The 17855-nt window shown below is 56.5% G+C and overlaps 1 gene segment (V, D, J or C); it reads right to left on the reverse strand.

The window, feature by feature from the left end:
• LOC135886769 (immunoglobulin epsilon heavy chain-like) overlaps nucleotides 1-16441 on the reverse strand; it is a 199510-nt gene extending 183069 nt beyond the window's left edge. Inside the window, 2 exon segments of the C gene segment in view lie at nucleotides 15995-16302; nucleotides 16396-16441. Of these exon segments, the coding sequence occupies nucleotides 15995-16302; nucleotides 16396-16441 (354 nt within the window).
• Nucleotides 16442-17855: the final 1414 nt, after the last annotated feature.

Consider the following 17855-nt stretch of genomic DNA (forward strand, 5'->3'; position numbering starts at 1 on the left):
CCCCCCCCAGAGATTGAACTCCTAAGCCTGGGTTTAGCGGGCCGTTGATTTGACGGAGGGAGGGGGGGGAAGGAAATGAATACAGAACAAATCTATTTTTTACATCTTAAGACGACAGTGCAGCATGACTGATAGCCCTCGGCATTTTCAGGGTGCTTGGCAGCAAATACTGGGCGCTTACCAGTATGACGATGATGGATACCAATCATAATATACTATTTATTGCCAAAAGGCAAGGGGTTGCTGCTGTGTAGCAATGTAGCCCTACGTGTGCCAGCCACATGTTTGCCAGCACCCAGATCGCCCTCGGCCTTTTCTGGGTGCTTAGCAGACAATACTTGGCAGAAAATAGTATACTACGACTGGTAGCCATCATTGTCCAACGAGGACGGTTAAAGGCAAGGGGTTGCTGCTGTGTAGCAATGTAGCCCCACGTGTGCCAGCCATATGTCTGCCAGCACCCAGATCGCCCTCGGCCTCTTCTGGGTGCTCAGCAGACAATACTTGGCAGAAAATAATTTACTATGACTGATATCCATGATTGTCCGACGAGGATGGTTACCAGTCGTAATAAACCATCTACTGCCAAAAGGCAAGGGGCTGGTGCAATGCATCCCTACGGCTGCCAGCCCCACAGCTACCAGCATCCCGATCGCCGATGAAGGCTACCACTCATGCTGCACCGTCTACCGCCAAAAGGCAGTTAGCTGCTGCTGCTGTGTAGCAATGCAGTCCTACGTCTGCCGGCACCCGGAAGACATATGGTGACGGTGAGCTGAGCTGAGCGGGCTCCATGCTTGGCGTGGTATGTTGTCTGCACAGGTAACCCAGGTAAAAAGGCGCGAATCTATTGTCTGCCGTTGCTGTGACGGAGGGGGAGGGGCCTGACGCAATGTACCCAGAACCCCCCGCCGCACTGTTTTGCATCATTCGGGCATTGCGATCTCAACCCATAATTCCAATGGGCGCCGGAGACTGCGGGAACTGTGGGATAGGTACCCATAGTGCAATGCGCCGGAAGTCGACACTAGCCTCGGTACTGTGGACGCGGTCCGCCGACTTCATGCACTTAGAGCATTTTATGTGGGGACACACACAATCGGCTGCATACAACCGGTTTCTATAAAACCGGCTTCTATAAATTCGACCTAATTTTGTAGTGTAGACATAGCCTGATAAACAGCTTTATTGAAAGGGGAGGAACTGGGTATGGAGAAAAGATGCCTCTTCCGGGGTATCTCAGCCTGAGAGCTGGGGCTGCAGCAGTCCTGAAGGGAGACGCACAATAGAGGGGGCTGGAACAGTTTAGTTTGTAGGTGTCAGTCCATCTTGAGTGAGACGTGGCCAGTGTGTGTGTGTCATTCTTGTTCCCTACAATGCGAATGGTAAATTCCAGCACCAGAGAGGCCTGAATGTCCGTGTAGAATGAGCGGCTCCCTGGACGGCGAATTCGCCCGGGTTGGGGGTGACATCGCCTCACTGTGGTCCCGTGCCCGCAACGCCACGCGCCGACTGGGGAAGCGACTGGGCTGCCGCTGGGAGTGGAGCGAGGAACGGCAGGAGCTAGGAGTCCTGGTGCCATGGATTGGGACGGACGGCAACACCATCATCACCCCCGGAGCCAGAGGCGTGCTGGAGAGGTCTCTGAAGGCTGCCATCCACGCGCTCTATGTGGATACCCTGAAGAAAAAGCCGGACCAGGGTAAGGCCTTCGAGGTGACCAGCAAGTGGGACTCCAGCAACCACTTTCTCCCCGCGGGCAGCTTCACCCAATTCGCCGACTGGCGGTTCATACACCGCGCCCGACTGAACTGCGTCCCTCTCAATGGAGCCGTCCGCCAAGGGAACTGGGACAAGCGTTGCAGGAAGTGCGGGTACACCATGGAGACCCGGCCCCACGTCCTGTGCAGCTGCAAACCCCATGCCAGAGCCTGGCAGCTGTGCCACAACGCCGTCCAGGACCGCCTAGTGAAGGCCATCGCACCGCACCTGGGAGAGATCGCCGTCAACCGCGCCGTCCCCGGAAAAAGATCATCCTCGTTGACGTGACAATCCCGTTCGAGAATAGGACCCCGGCCTTCTGCGAAGCCCGAGCCCGCAAACTCGAAAAGTACGCCCCCCTGGCTGACACCCTGCGGGCTAAGGGCTATGAGGTGTACACCGACGCTCTGATCGTCGGGGCCCTGGGCGCCTGGGACCCCTGTAACGAGCGCGTACTGAGGACCTGCGGGGTAGGCCGTCGCTACGCACGGCTCATGCGACGTCTAATGGTCTCGGACACTATCTGATGGTCCCGAGACATTTATACAGAGCACATCACCGGCCACCGCCAATACCGAGTGAGCCGGCGTGACTCCTCGCACCCACAATGAGGAAGAGACCTAAAGACTTCCTCTGTTGGACCCTATCGCCTGAACCCTGAACCCACCGAACCGAAGTGAACTCCACCATATGAGGGTCATCTTATTCTCATTACCCGGACCGCTTATTTATACCTATGATTGCCTGTAATTCCTGTATGAGTGATGTACCCTCACTGCTTGCTGACTGTACCTTGATTCATCCACCTTATACCCCCCCATGGGGGATATTGCAGACTGTATGTGTTATGTGCTATCCAATATCAAAATACTAACATCCCCCTATACTCTGTATGTTATTCTCGATGACTACACTGGTCTACAATTTTTGAGAAGTCGTCTGCTTCAGAGATAAAATGTGCTATTTATTATGTATTTTGATGTGCTGAATTCAAATATGACAATTAAAAGAACTGATTGGCTACTGTTTCTAAGATATTTAAGTTTTTACATTTTATGTCTATGTATATTGTGTAGATAGTAGAGTTTTAATCATAAATCGTAAACCTAGGTCTTTTCATGTGTTTATGGTTGCTTTACATGATAATATTTCACCTGTCCTGTTTATGTAACACTTTAAAAATCAGCCAAAGGGTTATATAAATAAAATTTATTATGAAACAAAAGGCAAAAAACTATTCTGTACATAGTTTAGTCCTATTCAGTGTCTACTTGGCGCTTCTTGGCTTGTCTCTTGTATTCATTAAATGGAGCATCTCTTGTCACTGTCCAGCAATAGTCTGCAAGCATTGATGGGCTCCATTTGCCCTGATAGCGTTTCTCCATTGTTGCAATGTCCTGGTGAAATCGCTCGCCGTGCTTGTCGCTCAGTGCTCCGCAGTTCGGTGGAAAAAAATCTAGATGAGAGTGCAAAAAATGTATCTTTAGTGACATGTTGCAACCAAGGCTTTTGTATGCCTTGAGGAGGTTTTCCACCAACAACCTGTAGTTGTCTGCCTTGTTGTTTCCAAGAAAATGTATTGCCACTAACTGGAAGGCTTTCCATGCTGTCTTTTCCTTGCCACGCAGTGCATGGTCAAATGCATCATCTCGAAGAAGTTCACGAATCTGAGGACCAACAAAGACACCTTCCTTTATCTTAGCTTCACTTAACCTTGGAAATTTTCCACGGAGGTACTTGAAAGCTGCTTGTGTTTTGTCAATGGCCTTGACAAAGTTCTTCATCAGACCCAGCTTGATGTGTAAGGGTGGTAACAAAATCTTTCTTGATTCAACAAGTGGTGGATGCTGAACACTCTTCCTCCCAGGCTCCAATGACTGTCGGAGTGGCCAATCTTTCTTGATGTAGTGGGAATCTCTTGCACGACTATCCCATTCGCAGAGAAAACAGCAGTACTTTGTGTATCCAGTCTGCAGACCAAGCAAGAGAGCAACAACCTTCAAATCGCCACAAAGCTGCCACTCATGTTGGTCATAGTTTATGCACCTCAAAAGTTGTTTCATGTTGTCATAGGTTTCCTTCATATGGACTGCATGACCAACTGGAATTGATGGCAAAACATTGCCATTATGCAGTAAAACAGCTTTAAGACTCGTCTTCGATGAATCAATGAACAGTCTCCATTCATCTGGATCATGAACGATGTTGAGGGCTGCCATCACACCATCGATGTTGTTGCAGGCTACAAGATCACCTTCCATGAAGAAGAATGGGACAAGATCCTTTTGACGGTCACGGAACATGGAAACCCTAACATCACCTGCCAGGAGATTCCACTGCTGTAGTCTGGAGCCCAACAGCTCTGCCTTACTCTTGGGTAGTTCCAAATCCCTGACAAGGTCATTGAGTTCACCTTGTGTTATGAGGTGTGGTTCAGAGGAGGAGGATGGGAGAAAATGTGGGTCCTGTGACATTGATGGTTCAGGACCAGAAGTTTCATCCTCTTCCTCTTCCTCGTCTGATGCAAGTGAGAATGATTCTGGTGCATCAGGAACCGGCAGTCCTTCTCCGTGAGGTACTGGGCGTATAGCTGATGGAATGTTTGGATAATGCACAGTCCACTTTTTCTTCTTTGACACACCTTTCCCAACTGGAGGCACCATGCAGAAGTAACAATTGCTGGTATGATCTGTTGGCTCTCTCCAAATCATTGGCACTGCAAAAGGCATAGATTTCCTTTTCCTGTTCAACCACTGGCGAAGATTTGTTGCACAAGTGTTGCAGCATATGTGTGGGGCCCACCTCTTGTCCTGATCTCCAATTTTGCAGCCAAAATAAAGGGGATAGGCTTTCTTAACCATAGTGGTTATACTTCGCTTTTGTGATGCAAAAGTCACTTCACCACAAACATAGCAGAAGTTATCTGCACTGTTCACACAAGTACGAGGCATCTCTGCTCACTTTGGCTAAACAGAAATGTGTCCCTTTGCAAAATCAAACACTGACAAATAAGAGAGCATGACACTGTATGATTTCTAGAGCTGATATAGGGCAATTTGTTCAGCAGAGTGATGTAAGCTTCGTTATGATTGCATCATCCATGACTTCTAGGAATAACATGATGCAATTCATATCATGTATGACGCAATACCAGCTTCAGATTGCATCATTCATTGTTTTGCCTAAAAAGCAAGTACTGTCCAAACCCAGTCATAGATTTATTCATAGATCCAGTCAAAGATGTATTTTAGTCATTTCTGGTTTAAATTGAGATCCCTTCCCTTTATAACTCACTTATCCTCCGCCATTCCCAAGTCAAGGGTCGTATATACTGACCCAATAGCATATCTTGAAAACTAGAGCCAATCAACAATTTTAAGCATCATTTTCGTTCTCCGTGACCCAGAATTAGTGAAGTTTGACTACATTTATTTCAGAAGCATTTTGGCTGTAGAACAGTGTGAAGTTTCAACACTCTGTATCATCTATTTTTAAACATTTTCTAATAAAATTTTAAATCTGCTTTCCCCAATGCTGTGTCTACACTACAGACTTCAGTTGAGGGAAGTTACGCCGACGATCATGAACCTGTGCATGTTCGCACGACGCTCCCTGTGTGGGCGGAGCTTGACCACAGTTGTTGCTGGAGCATCGACAGAAAGCAGTGCACCGTGGGTAGCTATCCCACGGTGCAACTCTGCCACCTTCTGCCGCTAAGAGTTGGGGAATGGGGAATGGATTGCAGACTGCAGTGCATCATGGGTGCCGGCTCACATTCCCATGATGCATTTTTTCTGTCCCATCATTCCATGGGCTTCGAGTAGTTTGGCGCCATTTTTCAACAGCCCCTGTGAACTGGGCACCCGCCAGCTCTGCGTGAAATCATGGATCCAGCCCCGCTCTCCAGCCTGGGGATAAGGGTTATGAACACAGGGGGCTGATGACGCAGTATTTCATGAGCTGCGAATGTGAACAGGAATTATTGTATTAGCCTCCCCCTGCCCTGCTTTACTCTCTGTCACCAGCACAGTAACACGTGGGAGCAGAACTGTGGGGAGAACTGCTTTGTAACCACACACTGAGGAAATGCAGCAACTAAGTTTTAGGTGCTTTTGGATAGAAAAACTGCTTGTGGGTGTGTGTGTGAGAGGGCAACTGCTGCCCCCTACTGGACAGAATGAGTCTCACACGGACCTAGGCAAAGAGATGACACAGGAGTCCCAAGTGATTTTTGTGTTACTGTATTGCCAGGAACCTTTCTGTGCCTGTTTCTAGAATAATTTTAAAGTCACAAATGTAACCCTTCTGCCAGGTGGAGCCGGCAGCAGCCAGGGCCGGGTTCAATATCTAGGGGTTCCTTTCCATCGATCCAACCCAGAACCGGCTCGAGTCCCCACCCAGTAACCTGGGAAATACAGACATCGCCCCTGGACACCTCTGAGAGGCAATACTTACCCTCCCGCAAGCACGGAGTCTGAGTGTAGCAAAGAAACTTTTAATAATGGGGGGGGGCAAGTAACTCGGTGTTAATGTGGGAAAACACCACAAACAGGGTTCATAAACAAACCATGAGTAAAAGACCCACCTCCAAGTAAATTGGGCAGTGTCCTTTTCCCCCCAGGTTCTTACGTCCAGCAACCCAAAAGTCCCCTTCACGTGCCTGACCCTTCTCTGCCCCCCACTCACAGGTGCTGTCCTGGGTCAGTGCAGACCCAGAGTCCAGAGGTGCATCTGCAGAGTTCACCTCCCACCTTGGGTGCAGGGGTAAGAGGCAACTTACTCACTCATCACACCTGTCCAGTGCCACCCTGCTGGCCACTCGCAAAGCTCTCTGCCACTGCCCTGCTGGCCACGCCTCTCCACTGCCGCCCTGCTGGCCGCTTATCACACCTCTCTGCCACTGCCCTGCTGGCCACGCCTCTCCACTGTCGCCCTGCTGGCCGCTTATGACACCTCTGTGGCACTGCCCTGCTGGCCACGCCACTCCACTGCCGCCCTGCTGGCCGCTTATCACACCTCTCTGCCACTGCCCTGCTGGCCACGCCTCTCCACTGCCGCCCTGCTGGCCGCTTATCACACCTCTCTGCCACTGCCCTGCTGGCCACGCCTCTTCACTGCCGCCCTGCTGACCGCTTATCACACCTCTGTGGCACTGCCCTGCTGGCCACGCCACTCCACTGCCGCCCTGCTGGCCGCTTATCACACCTCTCTGCCACTGCCCTGCTGGCCCCGCCTCTCCACTGCCGCCCTGCTGGCCGCTTATCACACCTCTCTGCCACTGCCCTGCTGGCCACGCCTCTTCACTGCCGCCCTGCTGGCCGCTTATCACACCTCTGTGGCACTGCCCTGCTGGCCACGCCACTCCACTGCCGCCCTGCTGGCCGCTTATCACACCTCTCTGCCACTGCCCTGCTGGCCACGCCTGTCCACTGCCGCCCTGCTGGCACTTATCACACCTCTCTGCCACTGCCCTGCTGGCCATGCCTGTCCACTGCCGCCCTGCTGGCACTTATCACACCTCTCTGCCACTGCCCTGCTGGCCACGCCACTCCACTGCCGCCCTGCTGGCACTTATCACAGCTCTCTGCCACTGCCCTGCTGGCCACGCCTCTCCACTGCCGCCCTGCTGGCCGCTTATCACACCTCTCTGCCACTGCCCTGCTGGCCTCGCCTGTCCACTGCCGCCCTGCTGGCTGCTTATCACACCTCTCTGCCACTGGCCTGCTGGCTTCGCCTGTCCACTGCCGCCCTGCTGGCCACTTATCACACCTCTCTGCCACTGCCCTACTGGCCACGCCTCTTCACTGCCACACTGCTGGCGCTTATAACACCTCTCTGCCACTGCCCTGCTGGCCACGCCTCTCCACTGCTGCCCTGCTGGCGCTTATCACACCTCTCTGCCACTGCCCTGCTGGCCACACCTCTTCACTGCCGCACTGCTGGCTGCTTATCACACCTCTCTGCCACTGCCCTGCTGGCCACACCACTCCACTGCCGCCTTGCTGAACGCTTATCACACCTCTCTGCCACTGCCCTGCTGGCCTCGCCTCTTCACTGCAGCACTGCTGGCACTTATCACAGCTCTCTGCCACTGCCCTGCTGGCCACACCACTCCACTGCCGCCTTGCTGGCCGCTTATCACAGCTCTCTGCCACTGCCCTGCTGGCCACGCCTCTTCACTGCCGCCCTGCTGGCACTTATCACACCTCTCTGCCACTGCCCTACTGGCCACGCCTCTTCACTGCCACACTGCTGGCGCTTATCACACCTCTCTGCCACTGCCCTGCTGGCCACGCCTCTCCACTGCTGCCCTGCTGGCGCTTATCACACCTCAATGCCACTGCCCTGCTGGCCATACCTCTTCACTGCCGCACTGCTGGCTGCTTATCACACCGCTCTGCCAGTGCCCTGCTGGCCACGCCTGTCCACTGCCGCCCTTCTGGCACTTATCACAGCTCTCTGCCACTGCCCTGCTGGCCACGCCTGTCCACTGCCGCCCTTCTGGCACTTATCACAGCTCTCTGCCACTGCCCTGCTGGCCTCGCCTGTCCACTGCCGCCCTGCTGGCCGCTTATCACACCTCTCTGCCACTGCCCTGCTGGCCACGCCTCTTCACTGCCGCCCTGCTGGCGCTTATCACACCTCTCTGCCACTGCCCTGCTGGCCACGCCTCTCCACTGCCGCACTGCTGGCACTTATCACAGCTCTCTGCCACTGCCGTGCTGGCCTCGCCTGTCCACTGCCGCACTGCTGGCACTTATCACACCTCTCTGCCACTGGCCTGCTGGCTTCGCCTGTCCACTGCCGCCCTGCTGGCCACTTATCACACCTCTCTGCCACTGCCCTACTGGCCACGCCTCTTCACTGCCACACTGCTGGCGCTTATCACACCTCTCTGCCACTGCCCTGCTGGCCACGCCTCTCCACTGCAGCCCTGCTGGCGCTTATCACAGCTCTCTGCCACTGCCCTGCTGGCCACACCTCTTCACTGCCGCACTGCTGGCCGCTTATCACACCTCTCTGCCACTGCCCTGCTGGCCTCGCCTGTCCACTGCCGCCCTGCTGGCTGCTTATCACACCTCTCTGCCACTGCCCTGCTGGCCTCGCCTCTTCACTGCAGCACTGCTGGCACTTATCACAGCTCTCTGCCACTGCCCTGCTGGCCACGCCTGTCCACTGCCGTCCTGCTGGCCGCTTATCACACCTCTCTGCCAGTGCCCTGCTGGCCTCGCCTGTCCACTGCCGCCCTGCTGGCCGCTTATCACACCTCTCTGCCACTGCCCTGCTGGCCTCGCCTCTTCACTGCAGCACTGCTGGCACTTATCACAGCTCTCTGCCACTGCCCTGCTGGCCACACCACTCCACTGCCGCCTTGCTGGCCGCTTATCACACCTCTCTGCCACTGCCCTGCTGGCCACGCCTCTTCACTGCCGCCCTGCTGGCACTTATCTAAGCTCTCTGCCACTGCCCTGCTGGCCACGCCTCTCCACTGTCGCCCTGCTGGGCGCTTATCACAGCTCTCTGCCACTGCCCTGCTGGCCTCGCCTGTCCACTGCCGCACTGCTGGCACTTATCACACCTCTCTGCCACTGGCCTGCTGGCTTCGCCTGTCCACTGCCGCCCTGCTGGCCACTTATCACACCTCTCTGCCACTGCCCTGCTCCCCACGCCTCTCCACTGCTGCCCTGCTGGCGCTTATCACACCTCTCTGCCACTGCCCTGCTGGCCACACCTCTTCACTGCCGCACTGCTGGCTGCTTATCACAGCTCTCTGCCACTGCCCTGCTGGCCACGCCTGTCCACTGCCGCCCTGCTGGCACTTATCACAGCTCTCTGCCACTGCCCTGCTGGCCACGCCTCTCCACTGTCGCCCTGCTGGGCGCTTATCACACCTCTCTGCCACTGCCCTGCTGGCCTCGCCTGTCCACTGCCGCCCTGCTGGCCGCTTATCACACCTCTCTGCCACTGCCCTGCTGGCCTCGCCTCTTCACTGCAGCACTGCTGGCACTTATCACAGCTCGCTGCCACTGCCCTGCTGGCCACACCACTCCACTGCCGCCTTGCTGGCCGCTTATCACAGCTCTCTGCCACTGCCCTGCTGGCCCCGCCTGTTCAGTGCCGCCCTGCTGGCACTTATCAGAGCTCTCTGCCACTGCCCTGCTGGCCACGCCTCTCCACTGCCGCACTGCTGGCACTTATCACAGCTCTCTGCCATTGCCCTGCTGGCCACGCCTCTCCACTGCCGCACTGCTGGCCGCTTATCATACCTCTCTGCCACTGCCCTGCTGGCCACACCTCTTCACTGCCGCACTGCTGGCACTTATCACAGCTCTCTGCCACTGACCTGCTGGCCCCGCCTGTTCAGTGCCGCCCTGCTGGCGCTTATCATACCTCTCTGCCACTGCCCTGCTGGCCTCGCCTGTCCACTGCCGCCCTGCTGGCACTTATCGCAGCTCTCTGCCACTGCCCTGCTGGCCTCGCCTGTCCACTGCCTCACTGCTGGCACTTATCACACCTCTCTGCCACTGCCCTGCTGGCCTCGCCTGTCCAGTGCCGCCCTGCTGGCCGCTTATCACACCTCTCTGCCACTGGCCTGCTGGGTTCGCCTGTCCACTGCCGCCCTGCTGGCCACTTATCACACCTCTCTGCCACTGCCCTACTGGCCACGCCTCTTCACTGCCACACTGCTGGCGCTTATCACACCTCTCTGCCACTGCCCTGCTGGCCACGCCTCTCCACTGCTGCCCTGCTGGCGTTTATCACACCTCTCTGCCACTGCCCTGCTGGCCACACCTCTTCACTGCCGCACTGCTGGCTGCTTATCACAGCTCTCTGCCACTGCCCTGCTGGCCACGCCTCTTCACTGCCGCCCTGCTGGCACTTACCACAGCTCTCTGCCACTGCCCTGCTGGCCACGCCTCTCCACTGCCGCCCTGCTTGCCGCTTATCACACCTCTCTGCCACTGCCCTGCTGGCCACGCCTCTTCACTGCCGCCCTGCTGGCACTTATCACAGCTCTCTGCCACTGCCCTGCTGGCCACGCCTGTCCACTGCCGCCCTGCTGGCACTTATCACAGCTCTCTGCCACTGCCCTGCTGGCCTCGCCTGTCCACTGCCGCACTGCTGGCACTTATCACACCTCTCTGCCACTGCCCTGCTGGCCACGCCTCTCCACTGCTGCCCTGCTGGCGCTTATCACACCTCTCTGCCACTGGCCTGCTGGCTTCGCCTGTCCACTGCCGCCCTGCTGGCCACTTATCACACCTCTCTGCCACTGCCCTACTGGCCACGCCTCTTCACTGCCACACTGCTGGCGCTTATCACACCTCTCTGCCACTGCCCTGCTGGCCACGCCTCTCCACTGCTGCCCTGCTGGCGCTTATCACACCTCTCTGCCACTGGCCTGCTGGCTTCGCCTGTCCACTGCCGCGCTGCTGGCCACTTATCACACCTCTCTGCCACTGCCCTACTGGCCACGCCTCTTCACTGCCACACTGCTGGCGCTTATCACACCTCTCTGCCACTGCCCTGCTGGCCACGCCTCTCCACTGCTGCCCTGCTGGCGCTTATCACACCTCTCTGCCACTGCCCTGCTGGCCACACCTCTTCACTGCCGCACTGCTGGCTGCTTATCACACCTCTCTGCCACTGCCCTGCTGGCCACACCACTCCACTGCCGCCTTGCTGGCCGCTTATCACACCTCTCTGCCACTGCCCTGCTGGCCTCGCCTCTTCACTGCAGCACTGCTGGCACTTATCACAGCTCTCTGCCACTGCCCTGCTGGCCACAGCACTCCACTGCCGCCTTGCTGGCCGCTTATCACAGCTCTCTGCCACTGCCCTGCTGGCCACGCCTCTTCACTGCCGCCCTGCTGGCACTTATCACAGCTCTCTGCCACTGCCCTGCTGGCCACGCCTCTCCACTGCCGCACTGCTGGCACTTATCACAGCTCTCTGCCATTGCCCTGCTGGCCACGCCTCTCCACTGCCGCACTGCTGGCGCTTATCACACCTCTCTGCCACTGCTCTGCTGGCCCCACCTGTTCAGTGCCGCCCTGCTGGCGCTTATCATACCTCTCTGCCACTGCCCTGCTGGCCTCGCCTGTCCACTGCCGCCCTGCTGGCACTTATCACAGCTCTCTGCCACTGCCCTGCTGGCCACGCCTCTCCACTGTCGCCCTGCTGGGCGCTTATCACACCTCCCTGCCACTGCCCTGCTGGCCTCGCCTGTCCACTGCCGCCCTGCTGGCCGCTTATCACACCTCCCTGCCACTGCCCTGCTGGCCTCGCCTCTTCACTGCCGCACTGCTGGCACTTATCACAGCTCTCTGCCACTGCCCTGCTGGCCTCGCCTGTCCACTGCCGCACTGCTGGCACTTATCACACCTCTCTGCCACTGCGCTGCTGGCCTCGCCTGTCCAGTGCCGCCCTGCTGGCCGCTTATCACACCTCTCTGCCACTGGCCTGCTGGCTTCGCCTGTCCACTGCCGCCCTGCTGGCCACTTATCACACCTCTCTGCCACTGCCCTACTGGCCACGCCTCTTCACTGCCACACTGCTGGCGCTTATCACACCTCTCTGCCACTGCCCTGCTGGCCACGCCTCTCCACTGCTGCCCTGCTGGCGCTTATCACACCTCTCTGCCACTGCCCTGCTGGCCACACCTCTTCACTGCCGCACTGCTGGCTGCTTATCACAGCTCTCTGCCACTGCCCTGCTGGCCACGCCTCTTCACTGCCGCCCTGCTGGCACTTATCACAGCTCTCTGCCACTGCCCTGCTTGCCTCGCCTGTCCACTGCCGCACTGCTGGCACTTATCACACCTCTCTGCCACTGGCCTGCTGGCTTCGCCTGTCCACTGCCACCCTGCTGGCCACTTATCACACCTCTCTGCCACTGCCCTACTGGCCACGCCTCTTCACTGCCACACTGCTGGCGCTTATCACACCTCTCTGCCACTGCCCTGCTGGCCACACCTCTTCACTGCCGCACTGCTGGCTGCTTATCACACCTCTCTGCCACTGCCCTGCTGGCCACGCCTCTCCACTGCCGCCCTGCTGGGCGCTTATCACACCTCTCTGCCACTGCCCTGCTGGCCACGCCTCTTCACTGCCACACTGCTGGCACTTATCACAGCTCTCTGCCACTGCCGTGCTGGCCTCGCCTGTCCACTGCCGCCCTGCTGGCCGCTTATCACACCTCTCTGCCACTGCCCTGCTGGCCTCTCCTCTTCACTGCCGCACTGCTGGCACTTATCACAGCTCTCTGCCACTGCCGTGCTGGCCTCGCCTGTCCACTGCCGCACTGCTGGCACTTATCACACCTCTCTGCCACTGCCCTGCTGGCTTCGCCTGTCCACTGCCGCCCTGCTGGCCACTTATCACACCTCTCTGCCACTGCCCTACTGGCCTCTCCTCTTCACTGCCGCACTGCTGGCACTTATCACAGCTCTCTGCCACTGCCGTGCTGGCCTCGCCTCTTCACTGCCACTATGCTGGCGCTTATCACACCTCTCTGCCACTGCCCTGCTGGCCACGCCTCTCCAGTGCTGCCCTGCTGGCGCTTATCACAGCTCTCTGCCACTGCCCTGCTGGCCACACCTCTTCACTGCCGCACTGCTGGCTGCTTATCACACCTCTCTGCCACTGCCCTGCTGGCCACGCCTGTCCACTGCCGCCCTTCTGGCACTTATCACAGCTCTCTGCCACTGCCCTGCTGGCCACGCCTGTCCACTGCCGCCCTTCTGGCACTTATCACAGCTCTCTGCCACTGCCCTGCTGGCCTCGCCTGTCCACTGCCGCCCTGCTGGCCGCTTATCACACCTCTCTGCCACTGCCCTGCTGGCCTCGCCTGTCCACTGCCGCCCTGCTGGCCGCTTATCACACCTCTCTGCCACTGCCCTGCTGGCCTCGCCTCTTCACTGCAGCACTGCTGGCACTTATCACAGCTCTCTGCCACTGCCGTGCTGGCCACACCACTCCACTGCCGCCTTGCTGGCCGCTTATCACAGCTCTCTGCCACTGCCCTGCTGGCCCCGCCTGTTCAGTGCCGCCCTGCTGGCGCTTATCACACCTCTCTGCCACTGCCCTGCTGGCCACGCCTCTCCACTGCCGCACTGCTGGCACTTATCACAGCTCTCTGCCACTGCCGTGCTGGCCTCTCCTGTCCACTGCCGCACTGCTGGCACTTATCACACCTCTCTGCCACTGGCCTGCTGGCTTCGCCTGTCCACTGCCGCCCTGCTGGCCACTTATCACACCTCTCTGCCACTGCCCTACTGGCCACGCCTCTTCACTGCCACACTGCTGGCGCTTATCACACCTCTCTGCCACTGCCCTGCTGGCCACGCCTCTCCACTGCAGCCCTGGTGGCGCTTATCACAGCTCTCTGCCACTGCCCTGCTGGCCACACCTCTTCACTGCCGCACTGCTGGCCGCTTATCACACCTCTCTGCCACTGCCCTGCTGGCCTCGCCTGTCCACTGCCGCCCTGCTGGCCGCTTATCACACCTCTCTGCCACTGCCCTGCTGGCCACGCCTGTCCAGTGCCGCCCTGCTGGCACTTATCACAGCTCTCTGTCACTGCCGTGCTGGCCACGCCTGTCCACTGTCTCCCTGCTGGCCGCTTATCACACCTGTCTGCCACTGCCCTGCTGGCCTCGCCTGTCCACTGCCGCCCTGCTGGCCGCTTATCACACCTCTCTGCCACTGCCCTGCTGGCCTCGCCTCTTCACTGCAGCACTGCTGGCACTTATCACAGCTCTCTGCCACTGCCCTGCTGGCCACACCACTCCACTGCCGCCTTGCTGGCCGCTTATCACAGCTCTCTGCCACTGCCCTGCTGGCCCCGCCTGTTCAGTGCCGCCCTGCTGGCGCTTATCACACCTCTCTGCCACTGCCCTGCTGGCCACGCCTCTTCACTGCCGCACTGCTGGCCGCTTATCACACCTCTCTGCCACTGCCCTGCTGGCCTCGCCTGTCCACTGCCGCCCTGCTGGCACTTATCACAGCTCTCTGCCACTGCCCTACTGGCCTCGCCTGTCCACTGCCGCCCTGCTGGCCGCTTATCACACCTCTCTGCCACTGCCCTGCTGGCCACGCCTGTCCAGTGCCGCTCTGCTGGCCGCTTATCACACCTCTCTGCCACTGGCCTGCTGGCTTCGCCTGTCCACTGCTGCCCTTCTGGCACTTATCACACCTCTCTGCCACTGCCCTGCTGGCCACGCCTCTCCACTGTCGCCCTGCTGGCCGCTTATCACACCTCTGTGGCACTGCCCTGCTGGCGCTTATCACACCTCTTTGCCACTGCTCTGCTGGCCGCTTATCACACCTCTGTGGCACTGCTCTGCTGGCCGCTCACACACCTCTCCACTGCCGCCCTGCTGGCCACTTATCATCAGCTACCTGCTCATCAGTCCTTTAGTGATTTCAGCTCTGGACAGAAACACAATCTCACCACCACTGATTTCAGCTTTCCGTGAGCCATTTAGTGCAACAAAAGCAGCTCCTAATGAAACCAATTAGCTCTATTCTTTGACCAGTTGGGAAAAACAGGTTGAAATAGTCTTACAGAGAACCCTGGCTAAGACTGTACCGCCCCCATGACTGGGGAAATAGAAATCTACTCTCTTACTTTCACAGGGTTCAGACATTCAAGTCCTTATTTTACCAAGGTTATTTTAACTTAGGGTGGCTCCCTCCTTTGGGACAGATTCAGCACAGTCCTTCTTTTCTGTATGCCCACAGTAATTACAAACATTGGTAACCATATTTCACCACCCCTACATTCAGCACTAACATAATTTGTGATCCAGCACCAGCCAAATTTATTACAATGAGCAAAACACCGCTCCATCAGCTGAATATCTAGCAAATCTAAGCAAAGCAGGAGCAAATTGTATTTATATAAACACCCCCCCGGTCTCTTCCCCCCTCCCAGCTCGCTGTCAGAAGCATTCATTCATTCAGACCCTGAGTGCACAACTGACACATTTCCCAGTACGTTTGCAAAGCTTCCTGTGGCAGGGGAAAGGTGAATGGTGTCCAGAGAAACTGGGTGGCAGCTGGAGGCATTTTTAACCGATATCTATTAGTGTGCAGGTTGTTCATAGTCAATCTACTGTGTGTGTCTTTATCTCTGAGGGGCTCCTTCTCTGGCCTCATTTGGCTGCTTAGAACCAGCTTCTTCTTTTTGTAGCAGTCCCCGCTTTGCTCTGTGTCACTGTGTGTCTGGCACAGTAATAGGTGGCGGTGTCTGCAGCTGTCAGCGAGCGGAGCTGCAGGGAGAACTGGTTCTTGGCAGTGTCTGCAGAGATGGTGAGTCGGCCTTGGAGAGACGGGGCATAGTTTGTACCCCCACCACTATACATGTACACGTACCCCATCCACTCCAGCCCTTTCCCGGGACCCTGCCGGACCCAGTCCCAGACGTAGTTGCTCTCAGTGATGGATACACCAGAGACAGCGCAGGTCAGGGTGAGGGTCTCTCCGGGCTTCACCGCTCCCGGGCCCGACTGGACCAGCTGCACCTGAGAGAGGACACCTGGGAAAAGAAAAACAGAGCAAGGAATTAATTAATCACAGAATGAACCTATGGCTCTGTCCCGGATTCCCCCGCTCCCACATAGATACTTACAGGTGGGGACAGAGATCAGAGAAAGGAAAAGCCACAGAGATTTCATTCTCGTTGTCGTAAAATGAGGGAAACTCCCCAGCGGGCAGGACCGGGCAGTTCTGTGTCTGAGGAGAGACTGAGGCTCCTAGAACCAGGGGTTTGTATTTAACAGGAACCCCCCGGGGCAGGGATTTGCATGCGGGTTCCCCAGGGCGGGTATAAGAGATGACGGGGGGGGGTGATCAGTCAGTACATGGCGATGTCCCCTCAGGGACAGGTGTCCCCTTTACACCACACACACTGTGCGCTTGTTATGCAGACAAAACTACACAGGATCGTTTCAGGGGGCAAGACAAAGATGCCATATTTATTATGATAACACAATTTGATTTATGACCAATAACTAAAACCTAATACCTATCCACACACACACACACACATCCATCAGATGTTCTGCAGCTGCTGGATAGTTACCAGTCCTGAACGTAACTTGAGTCCGTGGCTTGATTTTGCAGCTTGGGTTTGTAGCTCATGGTGGTAACTGGCCAGGAAAGCCGGGCACAAGGAAGGGCTGGGTCTGCCCTCCCATGTCAGCAGCAGAACGTTACCCTTCCAAGTCTTCCATCTGACCCATCCTTTTTGTAGGCTTTAGTTTGAATCCAGAGTCTATAGGCAGGGCCGGCTCCAGGGTTTTTGCCGCCCCAAGCAGCAAAAAAAAAAAAAAAAAAAAAAAGCCGCGATCGCGATCTGCAGCAGTTCAGCGGCAGCTCTACTCCCGAGAGGGACTGAGGGACCCGCCGCCGAATTGCCGCCGAAGAGCCGGACGTGCCGCCCCTCTCGGTTGGCCGCCCCAAGCACCTGCTTGCTGCGCTGGTGCCTGGAGCCAGCCCTGTCTATAGGTTTTGCTGTGTCACGCTGCCTCTGGGTTCGGTGTGATCACCCGTCAATTGCAGACATGACTTTCAGCCTCGGACCTGGCTTTGATCTTCCTTCTATTGTACCTTTGTTCTTTTCTTTTTAGGGTGGACTCTTCTTACTTTGTTAGGGCTCTTTTCTGCATCTTCAGCCGTTGGGGTTTGAACTCTATTTCATCAGGACAGGCTGGCGCTGGAGGTTGATTTCATCATTCATACATACCTCAGTCACACATCTAAACTAAACTAATAAGATTACAGCAGGGTTTGGCAAAAATGAAGGTTGCAGCAAGCCCTTACAAAATGGAGTGAGCATTTTAAAATGGGGTTTGAATTACAATATGGCAAACAGTGAACAGACGTTACAATGTAGGCAAGTGTAATGAATGGCAAACAATGAACAGAAGTTACTATACTGAAACCGTGCAAGTCTCAGTGATTTAAGCAGGAATTGGATTGACAGTGAAACTTACAAGGGCAACTGGCTGAATGCTGTGGCTCTTATCAAGCATCTTAATTGTCAATTAGCCAGTTATCGGGGTGACCGGTTTTATGAATGAATGTTGT

Source organism: Emys orbicularis, chromosome 12 (assembly GCF_028017835.1).
Source record: "Emys orbicularis isolate rEmyOrb1 chromosome 12, rEmyOrb1.hap1, whole genome shotgun sequence".
Lineage (NCBI taxonomy): Eukaryota > Metazoa > Chordata > Testudines > Emydidae > Emys > Emys orbicularis.